The 19,623-nt window shown below is 41.0% G+C and overlaps 1 protein-coding gene across 3 annotated transcripts; it reads left to right on the forward strand.

The window, feature by feature from the left end:
* The first annotated feature begins 517 nt into the window (after nucleotides 1–517).
* Nucleotides 518–17,052, forward strand: C1GALT1 (core 1 synthase, glycoprotein-N-acetylgalactosamine 3-beta-galactosyltransferase 1). 3 transcript variants are annotated; one of them, XM_075049747.1, is made up of 4 exons: nucleotides 518–624; nucleotides 7,747–7,986; nucleotides 9,642–10,309; nucleotides 12,487–17,052. In XM_075049747.1, the coding sequence occupies exons 2-4, from the start codon at nucleotides 7,764–7,766 to the stop codon at nucleotides 12,694–12,696; spliced, it is 1,101 nt and encodes a 366-aa protein (XP_074905848.1). In that variant the 5' UTR covers nucleotides 518–624; nucleotides 7,747–7,763; the 3' UTR covers nucleotides 12,697–17,052. The 3 variants fall into 3 exon arrangements, with proteins under 3 accessions (XP_074905848.1, XP_074905827.1, XP_074905838.1); XM_075049726.1 differs by lacking the exon at nucleotides 518–624 and adding an exon at nucleotides 1,341–1,475; XM_075049737.1 differs by lacking the exon at nucleotides 518–624 and adding an exon at nucleotides 1,743–1,984.
* Nucleotides 17,053–19,623: the final 2,571 nt, after the last annotated feature.

Below are 19,623 nucleotides of genomic sequence, written 5' to 3' on the forward strand. Positions count from 1 at the left end.
GTAGAAAGCAAACACACAGATGTGCAGCCATGAAGAGGCAAAGCTGTGGTTTGGACTGAACCCCTGGACAGGCTGGAGGAAGGACTTAGAACCACGGGGAGGGAGGAGGTATGGTGAGACATCAACAGCATCGTGTGCAGTGACCTCCATTTACAGAAACACCAGTGGCCCTCAGCCTGGACCAGTTCTTGTTTGCATGTACCTGCAACCCAGTCCTTTTTAGAAACCCCCCCCCCACCTCTGCCTCTTAACTGCAGAGCTCCATTAATTACCCACTGTTTGCAAAATGCTATCCTTCGGTTACCTTGTAACGTAAAACACCTTTTAAATCTATAATCCCTCTTCATATTTAATAGATTTTTCCTAAGGAAAGATGTCGAGAGAGAAACGTCACAGATGTTAAAAAGGTAGGCAGCCTTAGCAGAGGGAGATAAGGAACGATTTCAGAGGGTTCGGTTACCTAGCAACGTCCCTTGCAGTTGCCTAATGGTATTTTGGAAGTGCAGAGGCTCCAGACCGGCTGAAGTGAAGGGACAGGGGGGTCGGAAAGCAGCGGAGCTCCGCAGCCCGGCCCGAGCACACGACACAGCTGCTTTCAGGCAGGACCAGGGAGACAAGAGCAAGGTAACGCGATAAAAGGGTGGAGGGACAGCCCTGCCCGGGGCATTTCTTTCCTGAACGTGTCTGAAGGGGCAGGGGAGGAGGCACCACCGCCCAAATACCTCACCGCTGGCAAACCTTCAGCGGTCAAGGGGAGGTGACGCTCCTCGCTCTCCCGCCTCCCCCGCTCTCCCCTTCCGCCCCGTGCCATCTTCTCACCCGCACGCCTCACAGCCCTGACCGAGCCACCCAGCGCGGCAGGGCGAGCCGGCCCCCGCCCTCACGCTGCAGCTCCGGCCCGCCGCCACCCGCCGTCACCCGCCGCCGCCGCCCCGCCGGCGGCCTCCCCACACGGCAGGCGCGTACGCGGCCTGGCCCGACGACGTGGCCGCGCTCCCGGCGGGCAAGCGGAGGGGCGGAAGAAAGGACGGGTTCTCGTCCCCACGCGAGATTCCCGCGGGGGGGAGGGGTGGCAGAGCGGCGGGGGAGGCCGCGGTCCTCCCGCGCCCCCCGCCGATGGCGGCGGCGGCCGTGCGCGCGTGAGACCGGGGTGGGCTGAGGTAGCTGCCACGCGGCCGGGCTCCCCCGGCGGGCAAGGGTTAAACGCGCGTGCTGGGGAAGCTGGGGAAGGCCCCGCCCCCCCGGCGCTCGCCACCCAATGAGCTAGGCGGCAGGGCGGGGCGGGGCTGGTCCCCCTCGCCCCTCGGCCCCCCCCCCCTCCCCCGCCGGGGTGCGCAGCGCGGGGCAGCGGGATGGTGCCGCCGGCGGCGGCGGCGTGGGGCGGCGGGTCTGGCGGCGGCCTGGCCTGCGCGCGGCCAACGGCTGCCTGCGGGCCGCGCGGCTGAGCGCGCGCCGGCCCCCCGCCGGCCGACGAGGTGAGGGGGCGGGCGGGCCGCGGTGGCGAGGGGCGCTGAGGGGGCGGCGGCGGCGAGGGGCGCTGAGGGGGCGGCGGCGGCGGCAGCCGGGCTCCGGGCCCCGGACCGGGCTGTCGCTGGGGGGGGGAAGCCGGCAGGCAGGCCTCTGAAGGCAGCGCCTCGTCTGGGGAGGCGATGCGAAGGAAGGTGGGGAAGGTGCCTCCCTGCGGTGACGGGGCGGGAGGAGGCGGTCGGGGCGGCGCGTGTCACCCCCGCGGCGGCGGCGGCGAGAAGGGTGCCCCAGGAACCGCGGCTGCGGGGACAGCAGGTGCCTGGCTGCCCGCCTGGGAAGGAGAGGCTCCGAAGGAGGGGTCTCCCTGGAAGGCAGCGAGTCCCTCGGAGCCCCGAGGGAGGGAGCGAGGTGCTTTCTGGAGGGGGGAGTCGCTCGCCGCTCCCCACCTGTCTGCCTTCTGCTCCTTGTAACGGAGACTTCCTGGACTGACGTCGCAGTTCCCTTTAGTAGGGACTAGGTTAGTAGAGATCTAGAAAGCCGTGCTTTGGACGTGGTAACTTGTTGCTAAAGGAGGGTGTCGGCTTTCGGAATGAGCAAGGAGATTACCGTGATCTTTCTTCCCTCTCACCTGTGCTGTGGATTGTTACGCATCTTGTTTCAATGCTGTTATTGGCAACCTGTACCAGAATACCTTGCTTTTGCTGCCTATGCTTTTGGATAGAACAATCAGCCGTTTTTGATGGAAAAAGTTCCTCTCCAAAGAAATGCTTACAACGCCAGCTGTTTTTTTTAAGAAAACAAAATATTTTTGAAAGTGAAAAAATGTAATCTCTGCTTAGTTGATAGGAAACTGCAGCATTTCACAGTAATCCTTGATGCAGGCAACGTTAGCAAATGTATAACTGTTTTGCATATAGCTTCATTTTAAAAGCATATGAGTATGTACGTATAAAGCTTCTAGAAATAATGGGACTTAGTGAGCAGAAGACCTTTCTTGGGCATTGTGTAGCTAACTACGTTTTCTACATTTTGACTTTAATTGTTCTGATGTGTTGCTTGACTCTCAAGGACATGGTGGCAGAGATCAATTTCATTGCTAATTATGCAGCTCTCAAAGAACATTTGCATTTTGTTTCATGCTGGGGCCTTAGAGCTTCCCCCTCACTTCATAAATAAGGGATACAAGGAGGAGCTAGCTGTGTGTGTGAGCTAGCTGTATTTCTCATAGTTAATTTATCAAATCTTAAAGTGATTATGGAATGATATAGTGTAAAATATGTATAAAAATATCTGGAGTTATGTCCCGCATTCTGTAAATTTCAAAATCCTGGATTTGGGTGGGTTTTTTTTTGGTTGTATGTGTTTCCTCTTGAAACAAGTTCAAAAAGTTACATGGTCTGAGTTTGCTTAAAAGTATTAAAGGTCATTGGGTTGCTTTTTTTGAGGGGTAGTGATGGGGCAAGCTCCAGAATCATATATTCGTATTGCATAGGGATTCCCTAAGTTTGCTTTGGCTTAGGAAGGTGACCTTAACCCTTGTTGGAACAGCTAGCAGAGTGAGAAGAGTATTTTAGATTAATGTGTTAAAAGGCTCATCACCAGGACTGCACAGAGGCACAGTGGGGGGGCAGGGACATCCCCATTAATCTCGTCAGAGGAAGCAGCCCCTGGTTCTGTCACTGGAGAGCCATCGGCCCCATTGCTCAGGTGTGACACACATCAAGATAAGGCAACAGAAAGGCTCTCTGGAACAGCTTACAAGGTTGAGAGGGGTAACTGCCTCCAGAATATGGAACATATTATGGGATGCAGGAGAGGAGCATCTTGTGACTGTACAAAACTTATTATGGGATGCTTAGGGGAGGGACTAAAGGGAGGGAACAAGGTGATTTGAGGAGGAACAAATATGGGAAAATAGAAGGATAAGGAGATAGAGGGCTGGTCAGTTGTAAACCCAGTGGCTGGTCAGTATGTTTGGCTATGCCCTGTGCCACATTACCCACAGCCTGTCCCCTTTTCCCATTAAGCTCCATTTCTGACCTTTCCTGGATGAGGGGACTCTGTGCTATGTTCATGTGTACATACTGAGGTCTAAGTGCCAGCAACTGGAGTGGTACTGTATGTTACAGAGACCTCTGTGTCTGGTGTGCCAGCAACTGAAGAAGATGGAGTGAGTGAGGGTCTAAATTCCAGCAGCTGGAGTGGAGACCGTAAGTCATAGAGGCTTGTGCGTCTGGAGTGCCAGTAACTGGGGAGACCAGAGCGGGTACATATTGTCTTGGCAAGTATGCCAGTGTGTGGTTGCTAGTGAGTATCATGCAGGGCTAGCCAGTGAGTAAGACAAGAGGCTTGGGAGCCAGGTTTTGAGGCAGCTGTAGGTGTGGGGCTGGTACTAGTGAGATCAGAGGGTCTTCAATTTGGCAATGTGAGAGTCCAGGAGGTCCAAGCTGGGTACTGGAGGGACTGTAAGATCTGGGGTTTGGTCTGGAGGCTCATTTGCATGTGTGTCTTGGAGCGAGGCAGCTGGAGACAAAAGGATCCAAGGGCCAATTACTGAGTGGTCTGAATGTCTAAGGCCATATACTGGGGGATCGTGGTATGCTTGAGGGGAGCTGCATGTGTGTAGCTGGATGAGGAGGTCTGTACCAGCAACTGGAATGGGGCTCTGGGGAGGCTGAGGATTCAGGGTTGGTTCCTGGATAGGTAAAGTGTCTGAGGCCAGTTACTGGAGGGATCCACATTGTATGAATATTCCTCACTAATGGATTTTTGTCCTGGTCAGCTAGGGAGAGGACCAGCATAAGGCCAGGCCATGTTTGTGTTTACATGAACACTGTTTTTAGCTGTGTTGATCTGTATGGTCAGCCATGTGTATATGCATGTTTGCATGTGCAACTATGGGAATACATCCACAGCCTTGTCACTGGCTGGACCTGGGGGCGTGGAATTGCAGCAGCCTTGTCTCCATTGGGCTGCCAGCTTCAGCAGCCCCTAAATTACTTTTTCTGTAAGTTCGAAGATGCAGAAATCATTGACACTCAAAACTTAAATTTGGAGCCAAATCTGCAATGACTATTAAGTTGTGATAGAATTTTAAAACATTTCTTGGTCTGGTTGATGTGAATAGGGCTACCTACATGAATATCTAAATAGATATATTTGGTTAAGCTACCATGATAGAGCAGTGGAGCATAATTTAAATTTAAACCTAGGCTTTTCTTGTAGGTGTTTTTTTTCTAAATATTGTCCGATTTTTAAATCAAGAGAAGTAAAAATAGAAATAGGAATAGAAATGGGGATCTTTTAGTGACCTGGTAGGTTTTGCACTTACCTTCTTCCTCTCTGTATGTCATAGCATTACAGAATGGGTTGGGTCAGAAGGGACCTTTAAGGATCATCTAGTCCAGCTCCCTGCCATGAGCTGGGGCATCTTTCACTAGAGCAGGTTGCTCAACACCTCATCCAACCTGACCATGAATGCTTAAATGTTTTGCATGTCTTGCCCCTGAATAAATCCCTGTATACAGAAGAACGTCAACAAAGAGTCTGAGTGGGGATGCTTATCATAATAAGAACTGATCTTTTAGACATTTTTGAGTTCTAGTCTAATGCTATAGCATTCAGTTATTTTTGCTGACAAGTTAAAAGACTCCACTTATGTCAAATATCAAGATGATACAAAAAATGAAGATTTCTGTCCTGTTTACTGATGGAGTTCATAAACACATGGATATGCACGCATGTATATAGAGGTCCGGTTTGTTGATATAAAATTGATAGAACAATAAGCAGATTATTTTAGACTGAAAACTGTAACTAGAGGTATTTCATATCAAACATGAAGTACAGCTTCAGCATCTGTCCCTACCTGCTCCCAGAAATCCTCTTTGCAGAATACTGCCAAATCAACTTCTGATTTCCAAATATGATGAATGCACTTTTTTCTCTTTTGACATTTCCAATACACTTAAAGTTTTATTTTAAAGAATCTAATTTAACGTAATTCCATAGTTTAATAAGCAGCAGTTATTTTCAAATGATCATCTTTTTTTCTCTCCAAGCAAGAGTAATTTTAACAGCTGTTAGAGCAGATAACTGAAATTGTATGGCAAAGAGACACCTAATATTGAAAAGTGGAACAATGGAGACTTTTTCTTCTAGAAAGCGCTGTAGCTACACTGTTTGCATGCATGGATTCCCCCCCACCCCTTTTAATATGCTGAAGGAAGGCATTGTTTTATTCTGGCCCTCTCCCTTTGTGTATTGCAAATTTTGAGGGGACTTTGTGCTGATAGATGGGGAAAGTGAAAATAAAAAAATAATTTTATTACAGTGGATACTTTTCAGTGTCATAGGATGCTTGTGTGTATAGGCTTTTCCTTTAAATGTTTTGGTTTTTTTGGTGGGGGGTGGTGGTGTTTTTTTTTTTTTTTTTTGGAAGGCACGTGGTCTAAGTCTTCATGTTTTCTTCCCAAGTTAGTGGCATATAAGACAATAGAAATAAAGCTGGAAACCAAGTAATTTTTTTCAAGGCCTGGGTCACAAATGGTAATACAGAAATTTTATACTTTAAGATGTGACGTCTAAAGGCAATCGTTAGTCTCCGCCAAGATGTAATACTGAATTCAGGGAAGACAACATATGATTAAAAAATTGCATAGTGTGCTTTTTCACATTAAAGAACTACAGCTTCTTATCAACCACAGTTATAACTATGTGAGTTTGATACAACCTTTAAGTTTCTTGATTTTTTTTTTTATTTTGTGCTTCAGGTTGTGTTTCCAGTTTTCTTTCATTTTTCTAGCAGTGTGGAAAGAAAAGCTTATCACATGTTAGAGCTCCTTCACTCTCAAATGATCTAGATCTGCATGTGTGTAGTAAATCTGATGAATTTTGAAAGTGTCAACCTAACGATGTGCACACCTGCTTTCTGTCCTCTGCTTTCTGTTGAGGAGAGTGCTCAGGCAGACAGAAAGCTGGTATTTGGAGTGTGTTGCTGCAAAGTGATTCATGCAGCTTGCCTGGGGACAGTCTTTTTCCAATAGACTCTGCATAGCCAATGAGAGAAGTTGGTACAGGCTAAATGAGTTGTTTTGGTGGCTGCAGCTCTTCTCTGATTGATGGTTTTCATCAATGCTCTGTACATTCCACAATTTTCTTTTTTTGGCTCCCTAACTAAATTGAGTTCTGCCCATTGACATTAAGAATAATCCTAATGGAGGGAACTTGAATCCAGCACATATTTAACAGTCAATGTTTTTGTAGTTTAGTAATGAACTATTAGAAAATATCTCAACCCTTTGCAAAGATGAAAAGGCCTCAGGCCTCAACAGCCTGAAGTTGGTTTGCAAGTGTTTAATATATAAAAATTCACACTTGTTTCAGATGTATAAAGCTCAATTTATGCAGGCGTAAATGCTGATTTTGTTTAATTTTACAAAAATGGTCAGCTGTGTCCCTTAGTTTTTGAGGAGCAAGGGCGTGGCTGAAGTGAAGGGTTTTTTATTACTGGAATACAAGGGTTTTGATGTGTAGAAGAGGCCTTGAGAGTGTTGTGTTCTCTTTTTCCTCCAAATGCCTTTTAAAAATAGGTATTTCTGTATGAAAATTCAGATGTTGTCTTACTCTTTCTTCTGAAAGTCTATCCTCAGTACTTCCTAAAAGTGGAAGGAAAACTGCCCTACTTTGAAAGTAGATGTGCATTTATAAATCTTCAAAATCTGCTTGTGTTTGACATCTGTTAAAGAATTCCTGTAATATACTTACTCCTGGAGTTTAAGTACATCTCATGACCATATTGTATCTTGACCTGTAGATTAGCTTTGATCATCATCTTTTAGCTTTGTAAAAGACTTAGGTATTATGTTTTAAAGCACAGATTTCTTGGGATGAAGAGAATAAAGAAGTGAACATTCTAGAATTTTATAATTAAGATATTGCACTTTAAATGTATACATTCTTGTATAAATATTGTATAAATATAATGAATGGTTTTTGTATGTACAGTCACTATTGTGATTTATGACTCTATAATTTTAAGCTAAAGAATATATGATAGGCCTTTTGCACTAAATTTATCAATGCTTGTATAATTTTAGATGAATATTTGCATTGCTGTTGTACTTAAATTTCCAAGCAAGCCCAGAGGAGCTGAATCTGAGCTAGAATTGAGATACCTACTTCCAGAAATTTAGTCCTTGATTTCTTCCTGTAGTTTTAGATTTGATTTCTGTGTTAAGTGGCTTTAAGCTTAACGTATTTTTCATTTGGCTTTGACAGTGTACTACCTTCAGGAGATGGCCTCTTCTAAGTCTTTGATGAACCTTCTAACCTTCACTTTTGGATCAGCAATAGGATTTTTCATATGCTATCTTCTGTTTAGCATTATACTAGAAGAAGAGGTTAAGATCCAGCCTCATATACTTCACAATGATCCACATGGTCAACACTCAGCAGATAGTGATAACAATCAGCTGCAAGGACAAATGAATTTCAATGCAGACTCTGGACAGCATAAAGGTATTTTGTTACACCTGACTATATATAATATGCTTCCTTTTCATGCGTTGCAAAACGTTGCTTTCTTCACTGCCAAGAATTTGTATGAATCCTTTTCTTTCACTTGCCCCATGTTCAGATGACATCTAACTTTGTTCTCCTGAGGTCTGCTGAATGGTGGTTTTCTTTGTTTACATTTTTATTACAGTAGTGATTTTTTTCCTTAGAGCCCAACTGTTTGTCCAACTTCTGTATCAAGACTTGTTTGGAGCAGGAACTTCTCAAATGAACTATTGACATCAAATGGTGATTTTGCTAAGCAGATAGATTTGCTAGCATTGTAGATGTGGCTTAATTGCCTTTTAGCTTTAAGAAGCTACTTTTGGACCACTCTAACTTTTGATCTAGCCTCTTAGATAAAGCCCCCCCCCAAAAAAAACCCTCACTTTTTGACATGATTAGTAAAACTTGGAATTGGGGCGGGGCGGGGTGGGGGCAGAGGGAGTCACTGTGAGCATTGTTTGCCTAGCTGATTATGCAGCAGTCCAAACACAGACTGCTGTTGCAGTCAAAAACAGAGACATTCTGTTGCACTCTAATTTCTCCCACCCCAAAGAAGGTATGCCTTTCTAATGTTTCAGGCATACATTTACATCTCATTAAATGAGTCCATTCTAAATCCTAAATACAGGTAAGTGTCTGAGTTTGGGACAGTTTGGATGAGAAAAAATGCACTATAATGCTTTTGCTGAAGGTGATGTTAATAAGTAACTTGCTATTTAAATGTATTTAAACTGCAAACTTTGCAAGACAAGTTTGTGAGGGTTTCACATGTAGTTGTAGGATGCCATTACAAAGAAATCTGATGTGTCATTGCATAAAGCGTAAGCAGGAATACTTTGGGACCATTATGTAGATCTCGCTCTCTGGAATATTCTTCTATGTGAGTTAAAATCGCTCAGTATGTATCAAGTGAAAACGTTTCTTTGAGGGAAATTAATGCTTTGGCCGCTTGGAAGACATTATATTACACACCTCGGATAACTGTGTCTATTCTGTTGGATTGTCTGCAAATAAAAACATTTTAGCACAACAATAATACTAGTTTCATAGTATCCTAACTTATATAATCTGATTTTTTCTTTCTGGCTTACCATCTGCTTTTTCCTTCAAAAATATGTTGCTGTTTTAGAAATATTTATTAGGTTTTGTTAGTTAACATGAATATATATAACAGAGCCTATTAGCTTTTTGACCTTTCTGTGTTGTAATCATTGTGTTCATTGTGAATGGCAAAAATATTCAACTTTTTAATTTTCAGTAGTCCTCCAACACCATAAAGAGGTTGCCTACCAACAGTTTTTATGTACAAATCAATGTTTTCTAAAACCATGCTTCCCTGAACAGATATCCATTTTGATATGGCTCTTATGGTCTCCTTTGTCCTATGAAGCTGAAGTAGCTTTAAGAATTTTAGTAGCTTCATTTTGGGAGTCTTGTTTGTTTTCTTCCTAAATCTAACATAAGTTTCATTAACTGGTACATTTGGAAGCAAACGCCTCTTTTTTCTCTGCATGTCTTTTCTGATCTGGAAACAGAATGTCTGGGGGGAGGTTGCTCTTAGTTTGTTTTGCAATCAAGTCTAATATCATTTTGGAACTCTCCTCTTTTTTTAGATGAGAATAAAAATATTGCAGAGGGACTGTATCAGAAGGTGAAAATACTGTGTTGGGTCATGACTGGACCTCAAAATCTAGAAAAGAAAGCCAAGCATGTTAAGGCCACTTGGGCCCAGCGCTGTAATAAAATACTTTTTATGAGCTCTGAGGAAAATAAAGACTTCCCAACTGTGGGCCTGGAAACCAAAGAAGGCAGGGACCAACTGTACTGGAAGACTATTAAAGCTTTTCAGTATGTATATGACCATTATTTTGATGATGCTGATTGGTTTATGAAAGCAGATGATGATACATATGTTATATTGGACAATTTGAGGTGGCTTCTTTCAAAATACAGTCCTGAACAACCAATATACTTTGGAAGAAGGTTTAAGCCTTATGTGAAACAGGGCTACATGAGTGGAGGAGCAGGATATGTTCTGAGCAAAGAAGCTCTGAAGAGATTTGTTGCTGCATTTAAAACGAACAAATGCTCTCACAGTTCCTCTATTGAAGACCTAGCACTAGGAAAATGCATGGAGATCATTAATGTGGAAGCAGGAGATTCTAGGGATACAAGTGGTAGAGAAACCTTTCATCCCTTCGTTCCAGAACATCACTTAATCAGAGGATACCTACCAAAAACATTCTGGTACTGGAATTATAATTATTATCCTGCTGTAGAGGTAAGTCCTTAGGAACCTGGTATCTATTTTATGAACTACATCTTATGATGTGTATGAATGTGTATGATGTGTGAATTAGCAGTTTAATAGCAGCTCAATATATTTTAAAGAAGAAAATTTTGTTGTGATATCCTGATATACCTGTGTGTAGATGTGTTAAATACACTAGTCAACTAAAAGTTGATGATGCTAAGAACTTAACGTTCCAGAAGAACTAGTGAATCTTAAATTATTACTGCTGTTTTGCTACGTTCTGTGGACAGCAAAAAGCTATGAAACCTTTTTGACATGTTTGTCTAGTGTCACCACTACTATCTTCCTTGCAAAGTTATTGTTCTGTTTTGTTCCCCCATATCTCATACACAGTGTTCCTAGCTTCTCCTCCAGCCACCCAGCTACCAGTGTGCAGTGACATTGAGACCACTGTGGTTCCTTCCAAGGTGTGTGTGCTCACTGTGCAGAGCCAGGTCAAACTATGGCTTAGTTACGTTAAAGCCTACTGAAAGGGAAAGTGGCACCGGTACACCTTTATCTTCTACCCAACAGCAAACTTTGCATAAAACCTGTAGAAATAGAACTAATTTTGAGACTTGCTCATGATTGTAATTGGTTAACGTTGTCTAAGACATTCCCAAGTTACTGGAGGGGCTGATGGGTAATGGTATGAGTCATTGTACTGCCTGCTAGTCTTTCTTCCTTCAAATGGAGATGTGCTGCAATATACTTCTCTTATCACTGATAACTGTGTGCAGTGTTACCTGGCTTGAACACTGGTAGCTGCCGGGCCCACACTCTTTTATTGAAGGTTGTTAAAATGTACGTGTAAATGAATTACATTGAAAAGATTATAGAAGAATGAACGTTGCCTGGAAGTGAAATACAAGCATGACCCACACAAGGAAATATGATTAGATTTCCTTGTGTATTTGTATTGGACTCTTGTCTCCCTTCTGTAGAAGTGGAGGCAAGCATGAGAGCTGGCAAAGCTACTTTGAAAAAAATTCTTTTGTTGTAGCAACAAAAATAGTGTTTACAAGCTGAAACATTCTTACTTTAAGAACTTCAGATTGTCCTTTGTGTTCCACATGTGAAAACTCCAATTTAAAAAAAAAGGGGGCGTAGCAGGCACTACTTGAAAATAAAGTGACCTGAAGGCATTCTGCATTGTAAATTTCAATGATCATATAATCTGTGATGTGGCTTCTTTTTTAGGACTATAATCTCACTTTTAAAGGTATTATTTTTCAGCAAGCTTTGAGATCAGTATAAGTGGCCAAAATCAAGGATAGGGTGTGGGATTTTTTACACTGTAAAGCTGGGGGAAAAAAAAAAAGTCTAGTTCTTCAGTAGATTCTTTTCATTGTAAAGCATCTATTTTTAGACTTGTATTCAGCAGCTAGAGCATTTCTGTAGCTTAAAACAGCTACGATACTGTATTTAGTGTGTCAGGATGCAGCAGGTTTAGCTATGGTTGCAGTTCAAGGGTGGCGGAGCTGTGGACAATTACATCTGTAACTGATGCAGTGGTGGTGGGGATCCATCATGGAAATAGCATATTTGATCCTGTCGTATATTTGTGTTTGGATAGAGGCTACTTCATCTGGTATCAAACCCAAGCTATGTTGGTCAAACTTAGTAAGTATTGAAAGAATAACAACTATATAACAATTGTTGTCTTCAATGTCTTTAAATATTTAATCTTAGTTCCAATTAGAGTTGGAATACTAGCAGCTCTGCAGTCAAATCTGATGAAAAAAAAACCCACAAAACTATATTCCAGAAAAGCATTCTCAAAGCTGAATTTGAGCTAAAAAATACAAGTTGTAACAAATGTGTTAACAATGATCTTTCAGCTCTTAATAACGTCAATGAAATTACTTAAAAAAAAAATTCCAATATTATTCGTTACAACTTTCTATATGTAGGAAGTTAGATACTGACAATTTTGCCAAACTGTATAATGTGTAAACACACACAGGTGCATGCGTGCACACGTTTGGCTTATATACTCTGATACATTTTGCTTGCCTAGCATTATGTTTTGAAGTATGTGTATGACTGATGATAGTGAATTTCTTACCATAAAGTCAAGTATGTGTTTGAATTCTTCCTGGATCTTTAATCCAGGGCATCCTTTGCAATTCTTGCTGATTATTTTGACTTGTTTTGTCTTTTAGGGTCCTGGATGCTGCTCCGATCTAGCAGTTTCATTCCACTATGTTGATTCCGTGACTATGTATCATTTGGAATATTTGATTTATCATCTCCGTCCATATGGGTATTTGTATCGGTACAATCCTGATTTGGCAAAAAATCCAGAAGAGCAGAGCAAAGATGAAGCACTGGAGGATAATCAAAAGCTAAAGCAAAAAGTTATTGAGAATTAATTGGACTTGGAGGAAAACAAAAAGAAGCCAGTACGATGAATAAGAGTCTCCTCAAACTCCTGCATGAAGCTTGTGGACTAAAATTACTCATGGTGATTCTTATTTCAAAAATCATGTTGGCAGTACTTCCTGTCACTGTCTGCGTACAATAGAGTCTGGTGCTGGCTCTGACTGTTTGGGATAGTGTGACCTTGCAGCCCTGCACATGAAGATTTGAGGTGCTGAAGCTGTGAAATAGGAGGTTGTTCTGGTACACTAATATCTGGAAGAATTTGTATAAAAACCATAGTGGACGGGTTCAAAGATAATCATACAGTATTTCTGTTCCTTTTTCTGTTCTCCTCTGTTTCCTTCCAGATGTTCTGTTAGGTCAGTTCTAATATTAGAAATTGGATGCCGCACAGTCAAATACTTCACAATGGTTTTCTCTAGTATTCTCAATATCTTGAAGTTACTTTGTGTACCTTGCCCTATAAGGAAGGGAGAGGCATGGAAATAGTCTCAAGTCTGCTTTACCTTAATGACAGGCTGGTTAATATGAATAGGCAGAGATCCACCTAAAAGATTAATCTAAATTGTTTCAGAAATGGAATTCACTGCTATGAATTATTTTTTAAATTTTTAAGTCTCTGTTGTACAAAACAATATGAAGTTGGATCAACTGTTTCAGGGAGAAACCCAGAAATAGTTACTATTTTTTAGATTGCTGAGGTGATGCAAGCTGCTTACATATTTGCCTGTGTTTTTTTTTTTTATATATTAACTTATCCTGTTGGTTGAATGGATATAAAAATTCATCTCAGAATTTCTCGGCATAAGGTAAGGTAGATGCTTTTTGAAATAGAAGTCTCTCTTCAATCACTCCTTCTGTGTAAACCAGAAAGAATAGGATCTTAGCAAAGTTACAATGGCATTATAACAACTTGGTTTCAGCTAGTATTATAATTAGTTTGTTTCCATTTAATTTTCACACCACTATAGTTAGAGATTGTGGAGTTACCTTATTCATTAAAATTTTACAGATACAAGTCATGTTTTTAAACTGCAGCAAAGCCAATTTGAATGCTTCCCTATGCATCCAGTTTATTTGTCTGAAGTACTTAATTTCACTTTCCTGAACATTTTTTTTTCTTCCATTTTAAAAATTTCTTCTGTATCTGCTTCTTGTTGCCTTTTTCTGAACAAAGTGTTAAATGATCCTTATTTCACTCTTTTTGACGCTGAAGCATATAGTTATTCAGGTAAGCCAGCCTGAATGCAAGAATCTTTCAAAGTGCATTAACTTTGTCCACTACTTTATGAGTATCTCTGCCTCTTAACTGAAAACACGTTCTTGGTGTGGGACAAAATATGTGTTTTAATTACTGAAAAAATTTCAGAGGCCAAGCCTATGTTTTATATAGTTAATGTAAAACTTTCTGGTTTTCTCTTTTTCAAATTGAGTGAATAGCAGTATGGGGGATGGGGTTAAGCTTGATATGTAGTGTGTCTTTATTCTACACTTGAACAAAAGTTTCTTCATCTTTTTATCACTTTTCACCTTCATCATATTGATGAATTTGGACATAACCTAACTGCCTCCAGTCACTGTTCTGGAAAGGGTACATACTGGTAGCAGACAGCCTTATTTACTACTGCTGTCCTTCAGGATGTTCCTGGAAGAGGATGTTACCATAAAGTACTGGATTTTTTAATTTTTTTTTTTCCAAAGATAGTTCTTGCACAGATTTGGTTTCTATCTGTTGTCCAACAGTAAAGAGATATGACTTCCTTTCTGACCATTGCTCTGCAGCATGATGGCATTTACTGAAATATCTCATGGAGTTGAAATATTACATGCATCTTCTCTCCCTGGATATAGGCTAGGTTCATATATCAAGTATTGGTTGAATGAATAGTTCCTACAGGGTGAACTCTGTTGGTCTTTTATGAGCAAGACTGCCTCTGAAGTACTGAAAGGGACACAAGCTTTATTTTATGTTAATTGACTTAAGTAGAAAATTCTAACTCCATTTGTTTAAAAAAGGAAAAAGTCTCCAGTTTGCTCTAGTCAAAGGGATGCTTGTCCTGAGGAGACTGGATGGTACCATGCTGAGAGGTGCTTCGTTCTGTGAGCTAAAAGTTTATCCCACATGCAGCACAAACCAATAATATCGTGAAATCCATATGGGATTGATGACTCCCGTGGCATTGTTCAAACATGCAATTAAAATTTTCTGGAATACTTAAGGAAGTTATAAAATAAAATCAAGATTCCAACTGAATCTCTTCGTAAATTCAGCCCATGTAGAAGTTCTACTGAATTACTGTACTGTTCAGTATTACTGAACAGTAATACTGAACTACTGTACTGTTCTTTTATTACTACTTTTTTCCTCAGTTGCTCCATGGGGATTTAACGATTGCAGAACTAATCTTGCCTATTTTCGCAGATTTGAGTCCTATGTTTGCCCTGTGCTGCCCTGTGAAGTAACATAATTTCCTCTTCATGTTCTTTAACTTTTCTGACTGTCCTGTCTTTGGGTTTTCAGTTTCATTGTGCATAAGTCTCAGGTGGACAAGAGGAAGCAGCTGGTGTTATGTTTGAGCTCCACACAGGTTGGTTGCTGAGGTGGCAAGTCAAACCAGCCACTGCTCAATGGTGAAGCCTTTTCTCAGCAGCAGTTCTAATTCTTGTCTGCTGCCCAACTGGAGCTTGTGGGTTTAGTAGAACAGGGCAGGAGTGTCCCTTTCCGCAAAGCATGCAGGACCTTAGAGGGAATGGAGAAACAAAGGAACAAGTTCCATTTCTTGAGGGAATAAGGCTAAGAACATACTACCTTATAATAAATAGGTGGCCTGTCTGGAGAAATAAGAGTAGCCTTTTCTTCAAGTGTCCATTCTTGCTTTGTTTTAAAGTGTCCTTGTGCTTAGGCCTCTGAATCTATTTCTTTTGCATAAAAGCACTGCAAAGAATTTTTTTTCCTTCCAGACAAGCTAGTAAAGTATCATTTTTACATTCTGTGATTATAACAGAGGACTGTTCTCTGTTGAATTGTATTGCCATAACAATGAGCTGATACATCTGAAATAATTGGTTTGTGTCTCGCTACCTTCAAAAGCTTCAGTAGACAAGGTTGGAATGTGAACAGTTAGTATAATTTTCATGTACAATATTACAGTACTATTAGTAGTTTGTTATTTCCCCCTCAGGTCTTTGTGCTTTGAGAAAGTGTTTATTGAGTTGGAGTATTTCTGTAGCCCAAGGATGCTACTGTATTTCAGGTGCATAGACCTTTCTGAAGCACAGCAACATAGGCTCTCTTAGGCTATACTGATTATTGCTCTGTGGTTTTGTTTCTAAAAGAGGTTTCTTAGCTTTACAAAACCTAAAAGCTTCCATTGGCACTGTAGTGATTTAAATGACCCATATAAAAATTTTGAACTAGTTTTCTTGAAATTACTAGGCGGCAGTTGTTTGCACTTGGATGTGGGAGTGTCACTTAGTGTAACATTTTAAGCTTGTGTTAAGTGGTTTTTTTAGTTCAGAAAGAATGAGAATGCCAAGAAGTTATCTTCTGATCACTGTTCTTAATGAGAGGGTAGTATTAATCTTTGTTTGCAGAAAAAGACCGATTTTAATCTTCTTTCACTCCCAGTTCATTTTTGCAGTCTATATTGGTCTTATGTAAGAGGTTAAATGCTGGTGATGTTAGCACCATCTCTCATTTTGCAGAAGCTTTTTTCCCAGTACCTTTTGCCTTTAAGGACACTTTCTTTGTTTTCCTTTGGTGGGGGTATATATTGAAAATCACTTTCTCTTCACATGTTGCCATTTGTTCTGTTAGGCTTCCAGAAGTATAAATTTTAGTGAGTAGCTGATAGACCTCTTATAAACAGTTTGCTATCTGAGTGGGGTGTTTTATCTTTGTACGACAGAAAAGCGCGGGTTATTTCTCTCATGTGCCTGCTACTGATGTTGATAGTGCACGCACAGATGAAAATAGATCCCTCAATGCAGGACCACTTGGAAAGGCAATTTTGTCCCTTTTCTGTCAAAAAAAGCTTCTGTGGAACTCCAAAAGTGTAATTTGCTTTGTTTTACCATGTTGTATTTAAAATACTTCACAAATGTTATTAATGCTCTAAAAGAATTGAATATTGCTGCTGGACAGTATGCTCCACTTAAAACCTGTGAATGTTTCACTTTGCAGTTGTAGGTAGTTGTGTCCCTAATGGCAGATATAAGTTGGTGACTTGTCTGGAATGATCACCATAAGGATTTGTTTCTTAAATACCTTCTTTGAAGTGCCTTTGACCAATTTTTAGCATCAAAATTAAGTTGAGAATTGAATAAATAAAATAAGTTATCTCATACACAGTTCATGTCTGTCTTCATTTACCCCTCCTGTATGCTAGTAGTGTAGCATAGCAGCAGAATTTAGCCTAATAAAAATGTTCTTATTTTTTTTCTTGGGTGGGTACAGGAAAGTGGAAAAAACTTCTCACACTTGGTATGTTTTCTGTTGTTATATTGATGCTATTAACAAATAGCAAGCTACCTTGAAAACAAAGATGGTATTTTTTTACCATATAAAATTAATCATAACTGCTAGTACTAGATCCACACAAGCAGGCTGTTGTTTCTTCATTGTCCTGATTTTTCAGTGTCTCCACATTGTTACAAAGTCCTGAGTGAACTGATGATAGTTGATACCTCAAAGATAGAGCTAAACTTTTCAAAATTAACCGCCTTTTTTTAAAAGGATTTATTTTTTCAGTGAACCTCTTACTTTTGCAAAAAAACCTGTTAAGATTTAAATGTTGTGCCTTCTACCTTAGCTTTCTGCTATTAATGCAGAATAATATTCAGCTGTAAAGAACATTCCACTTGAGGTGTCTTTACGTACGAAATGTTGGTTGTTGGACATGGTAGGCGCAAGCACGGTACAGCTGTGTTTCATTACCTTAAGTACTGTGATAGACCGTGCTAGGACTGTTAACTTGTATTAATTATTTCATTTCAAAGTGCAGGAAGTGTGTGACAACCAATTTAACTGTGCTCAAAAGCTAGAATATTTTAGCTAAGAAACAACGGCCAATTGAACAGACATTAAAAGCTCCTCTCTGATGTTTCAGGTATAGGTTATGCTTTTATGTGATGCTACTAAAACTTTCAACTGTCAGGATCAAACTAGATCCAGCAAATTGCAGGGCGGTGCGAGTACTGGAGCAGAACAAAAACTACAGCTACTACTCTGGAGAAAAACTGTTTCCTAAGTGTGGGTTAGCTTTGCTTGCTTTTTTTAAAATATGTAACAGACTCAGCATATTTGATTACCAGAAGTTGCAAACACAAGTGAAATATCTTTAAATGAAGGTGAGCTCTTGTAACCTGTTCACTTACGGAAAGCTTCATTGGCTCAAGGGAATTTTCATAGAGTTCTTCTCTGTGCACTAGTGTGAACTAAAAAGAAATTTAAGTAAATATCTTATGCCTGGGGATTGCTAAGTTTGGTCTAAGCTGCGAGGAAGATAAGCCTGTGTATTGCTCGTTCCAGCTCGCTGCAAAATGTTTAGCACTCTTTCCTCCTTTTTGACAATGTTTCACCTTAATGAAGCCCTTCTATGGGTTCCAGAAGTTTGGTAGTCAAGGCCTTATTCCTCGCATAGTTGTCAGAGTGAGAAAATCAGAGCCCTGCAGTGAACATTTTCATTGTTCCACATATTGAGTAATTTAACATAGACTTGGGAAAACAGCTGGATCATGGGATCTTACTTCTAGGTGTTAGGGTGGTATTTGGCGTTTATAAATGAAAAGTGGTTATTTAATTCAGAAATGTAGCCTGAGCTCTCCATTTTTTCAGCTTTCTAATGTATATTCCTGCAAGACTGCTTGAAAGGCCAATAAAAATAAATTGTAGAGATGTTCTCAACACTGGTTAGTCAAAAAAAAATGTGGCAGGGAGACTGCTTCTAAGTACGCTTTTGTTAACACTGGAATTTGGATCTGATGTGGTTTTGAGCTGTGACCCACACACTTGCCTTTCAACTCTTCTCTCCAGGCTCCCTCAGCCTCCTGTTCCATTGTGTGTAACACTCCTCTTCTGTGGTGAAAGTATGAGCCATAAAGTACAGTCCCTTCTTTCCTTCATCCCCCCAAAATGCTTTGCTGTAAGCTTTGTTTTATTTAGGGAGGGTGAAGCGGGGTGCTGGCGTCTGCACCGGTACTGACCAAAACTCCATACCACAGTGTCCCAGTTCTGCTTGGGGCTTCTCTTGTGTGTTAGACAGCTCTGGGGATGAGAAAGTATCAATTGTTTTGCATATTCAAGGTGTGACCTTCTTTGGAGGTGTGATTTGTCTTTTAAACAGATTCCGCCCCCCCCCGTCTTATTTCCCTTCCTTTTCCTGTCAATAGTTTCACCTTCTGCTCTGCAAAGTGCTTTTTGAGGAGTACATGATACCAGATGGATCGCTGTCATTTTTACATTCCCAAGTGGCTGCGGCTTGCTTCAGGTCTGCATGTGAAATAGCACGCTGCCTTCAGTAAAGTTACTAACTTACAACATGTTTTAAAATCAGCCTAAATGAGTCACTACCAAAGCAGGAGTTGGAACCATGTTTTATCACTTGATTCTTAAAATACTTCTCAGTTTGGTAGGATGGACAGGTGGACTGGCTCCAAACTCTAGCAGCCAGTTGTGCTAAAGAAGTATGAAAAATGTTTTCCTTAAAGAAGAGGGAATTCTTTGTAGCAATGTTCTTCTAAAAGGAATGTGGATTTTCCAACTGTCCACTAAGTGTTGCTACAGTCACTATCTTAATTTTTTACTTTTGCACAAAGAGATGAACAGTCTTTTGCAAAGCTGAGTGGCAATAGTTTCAAATTTAGATCTGAATAGAGATGGGAGTTTTGCAGGAATGTTTGTTAAATAAAAAGTTGAT

The sequence above is a fragment of the Buteo buteo genome, chromosome 2 (assembly GCF_964188355.1).
Source record: "Buteo buteo chromosome 2, bButBut1.hap1.1, whole genome shotgun sequence".
Lineage (NCBI taxonomy): Eukaryota > Metazoa > Chordata > Aves > Accipitriformes > Accipitridae > Buteo > Buteo buteo.

Coding starts and splice junctions, on each gene's coding strand:
- C1GALT1 (XM_075049747.1), top strand. CDS start 7,764: ATGGCCTCTTCTAAGTCTTTGATGAACCTTCTAACCTTCACTTTTGGA. Junction 7,987..9,641: donor AGACTCTGGACAGCATAAAG/GTATTTTGTTAC, acceptor CTCTTTTTTTAG/ATGAGAATAAAAATATTGCA. Junction 10,310..12,486: donor ATTATTATCCTGCTGTAGAG/GTAAGTCCTTAG, acceptor TTTGTCTTTTAG/GGTCCTGGATGCTGCTCCGA.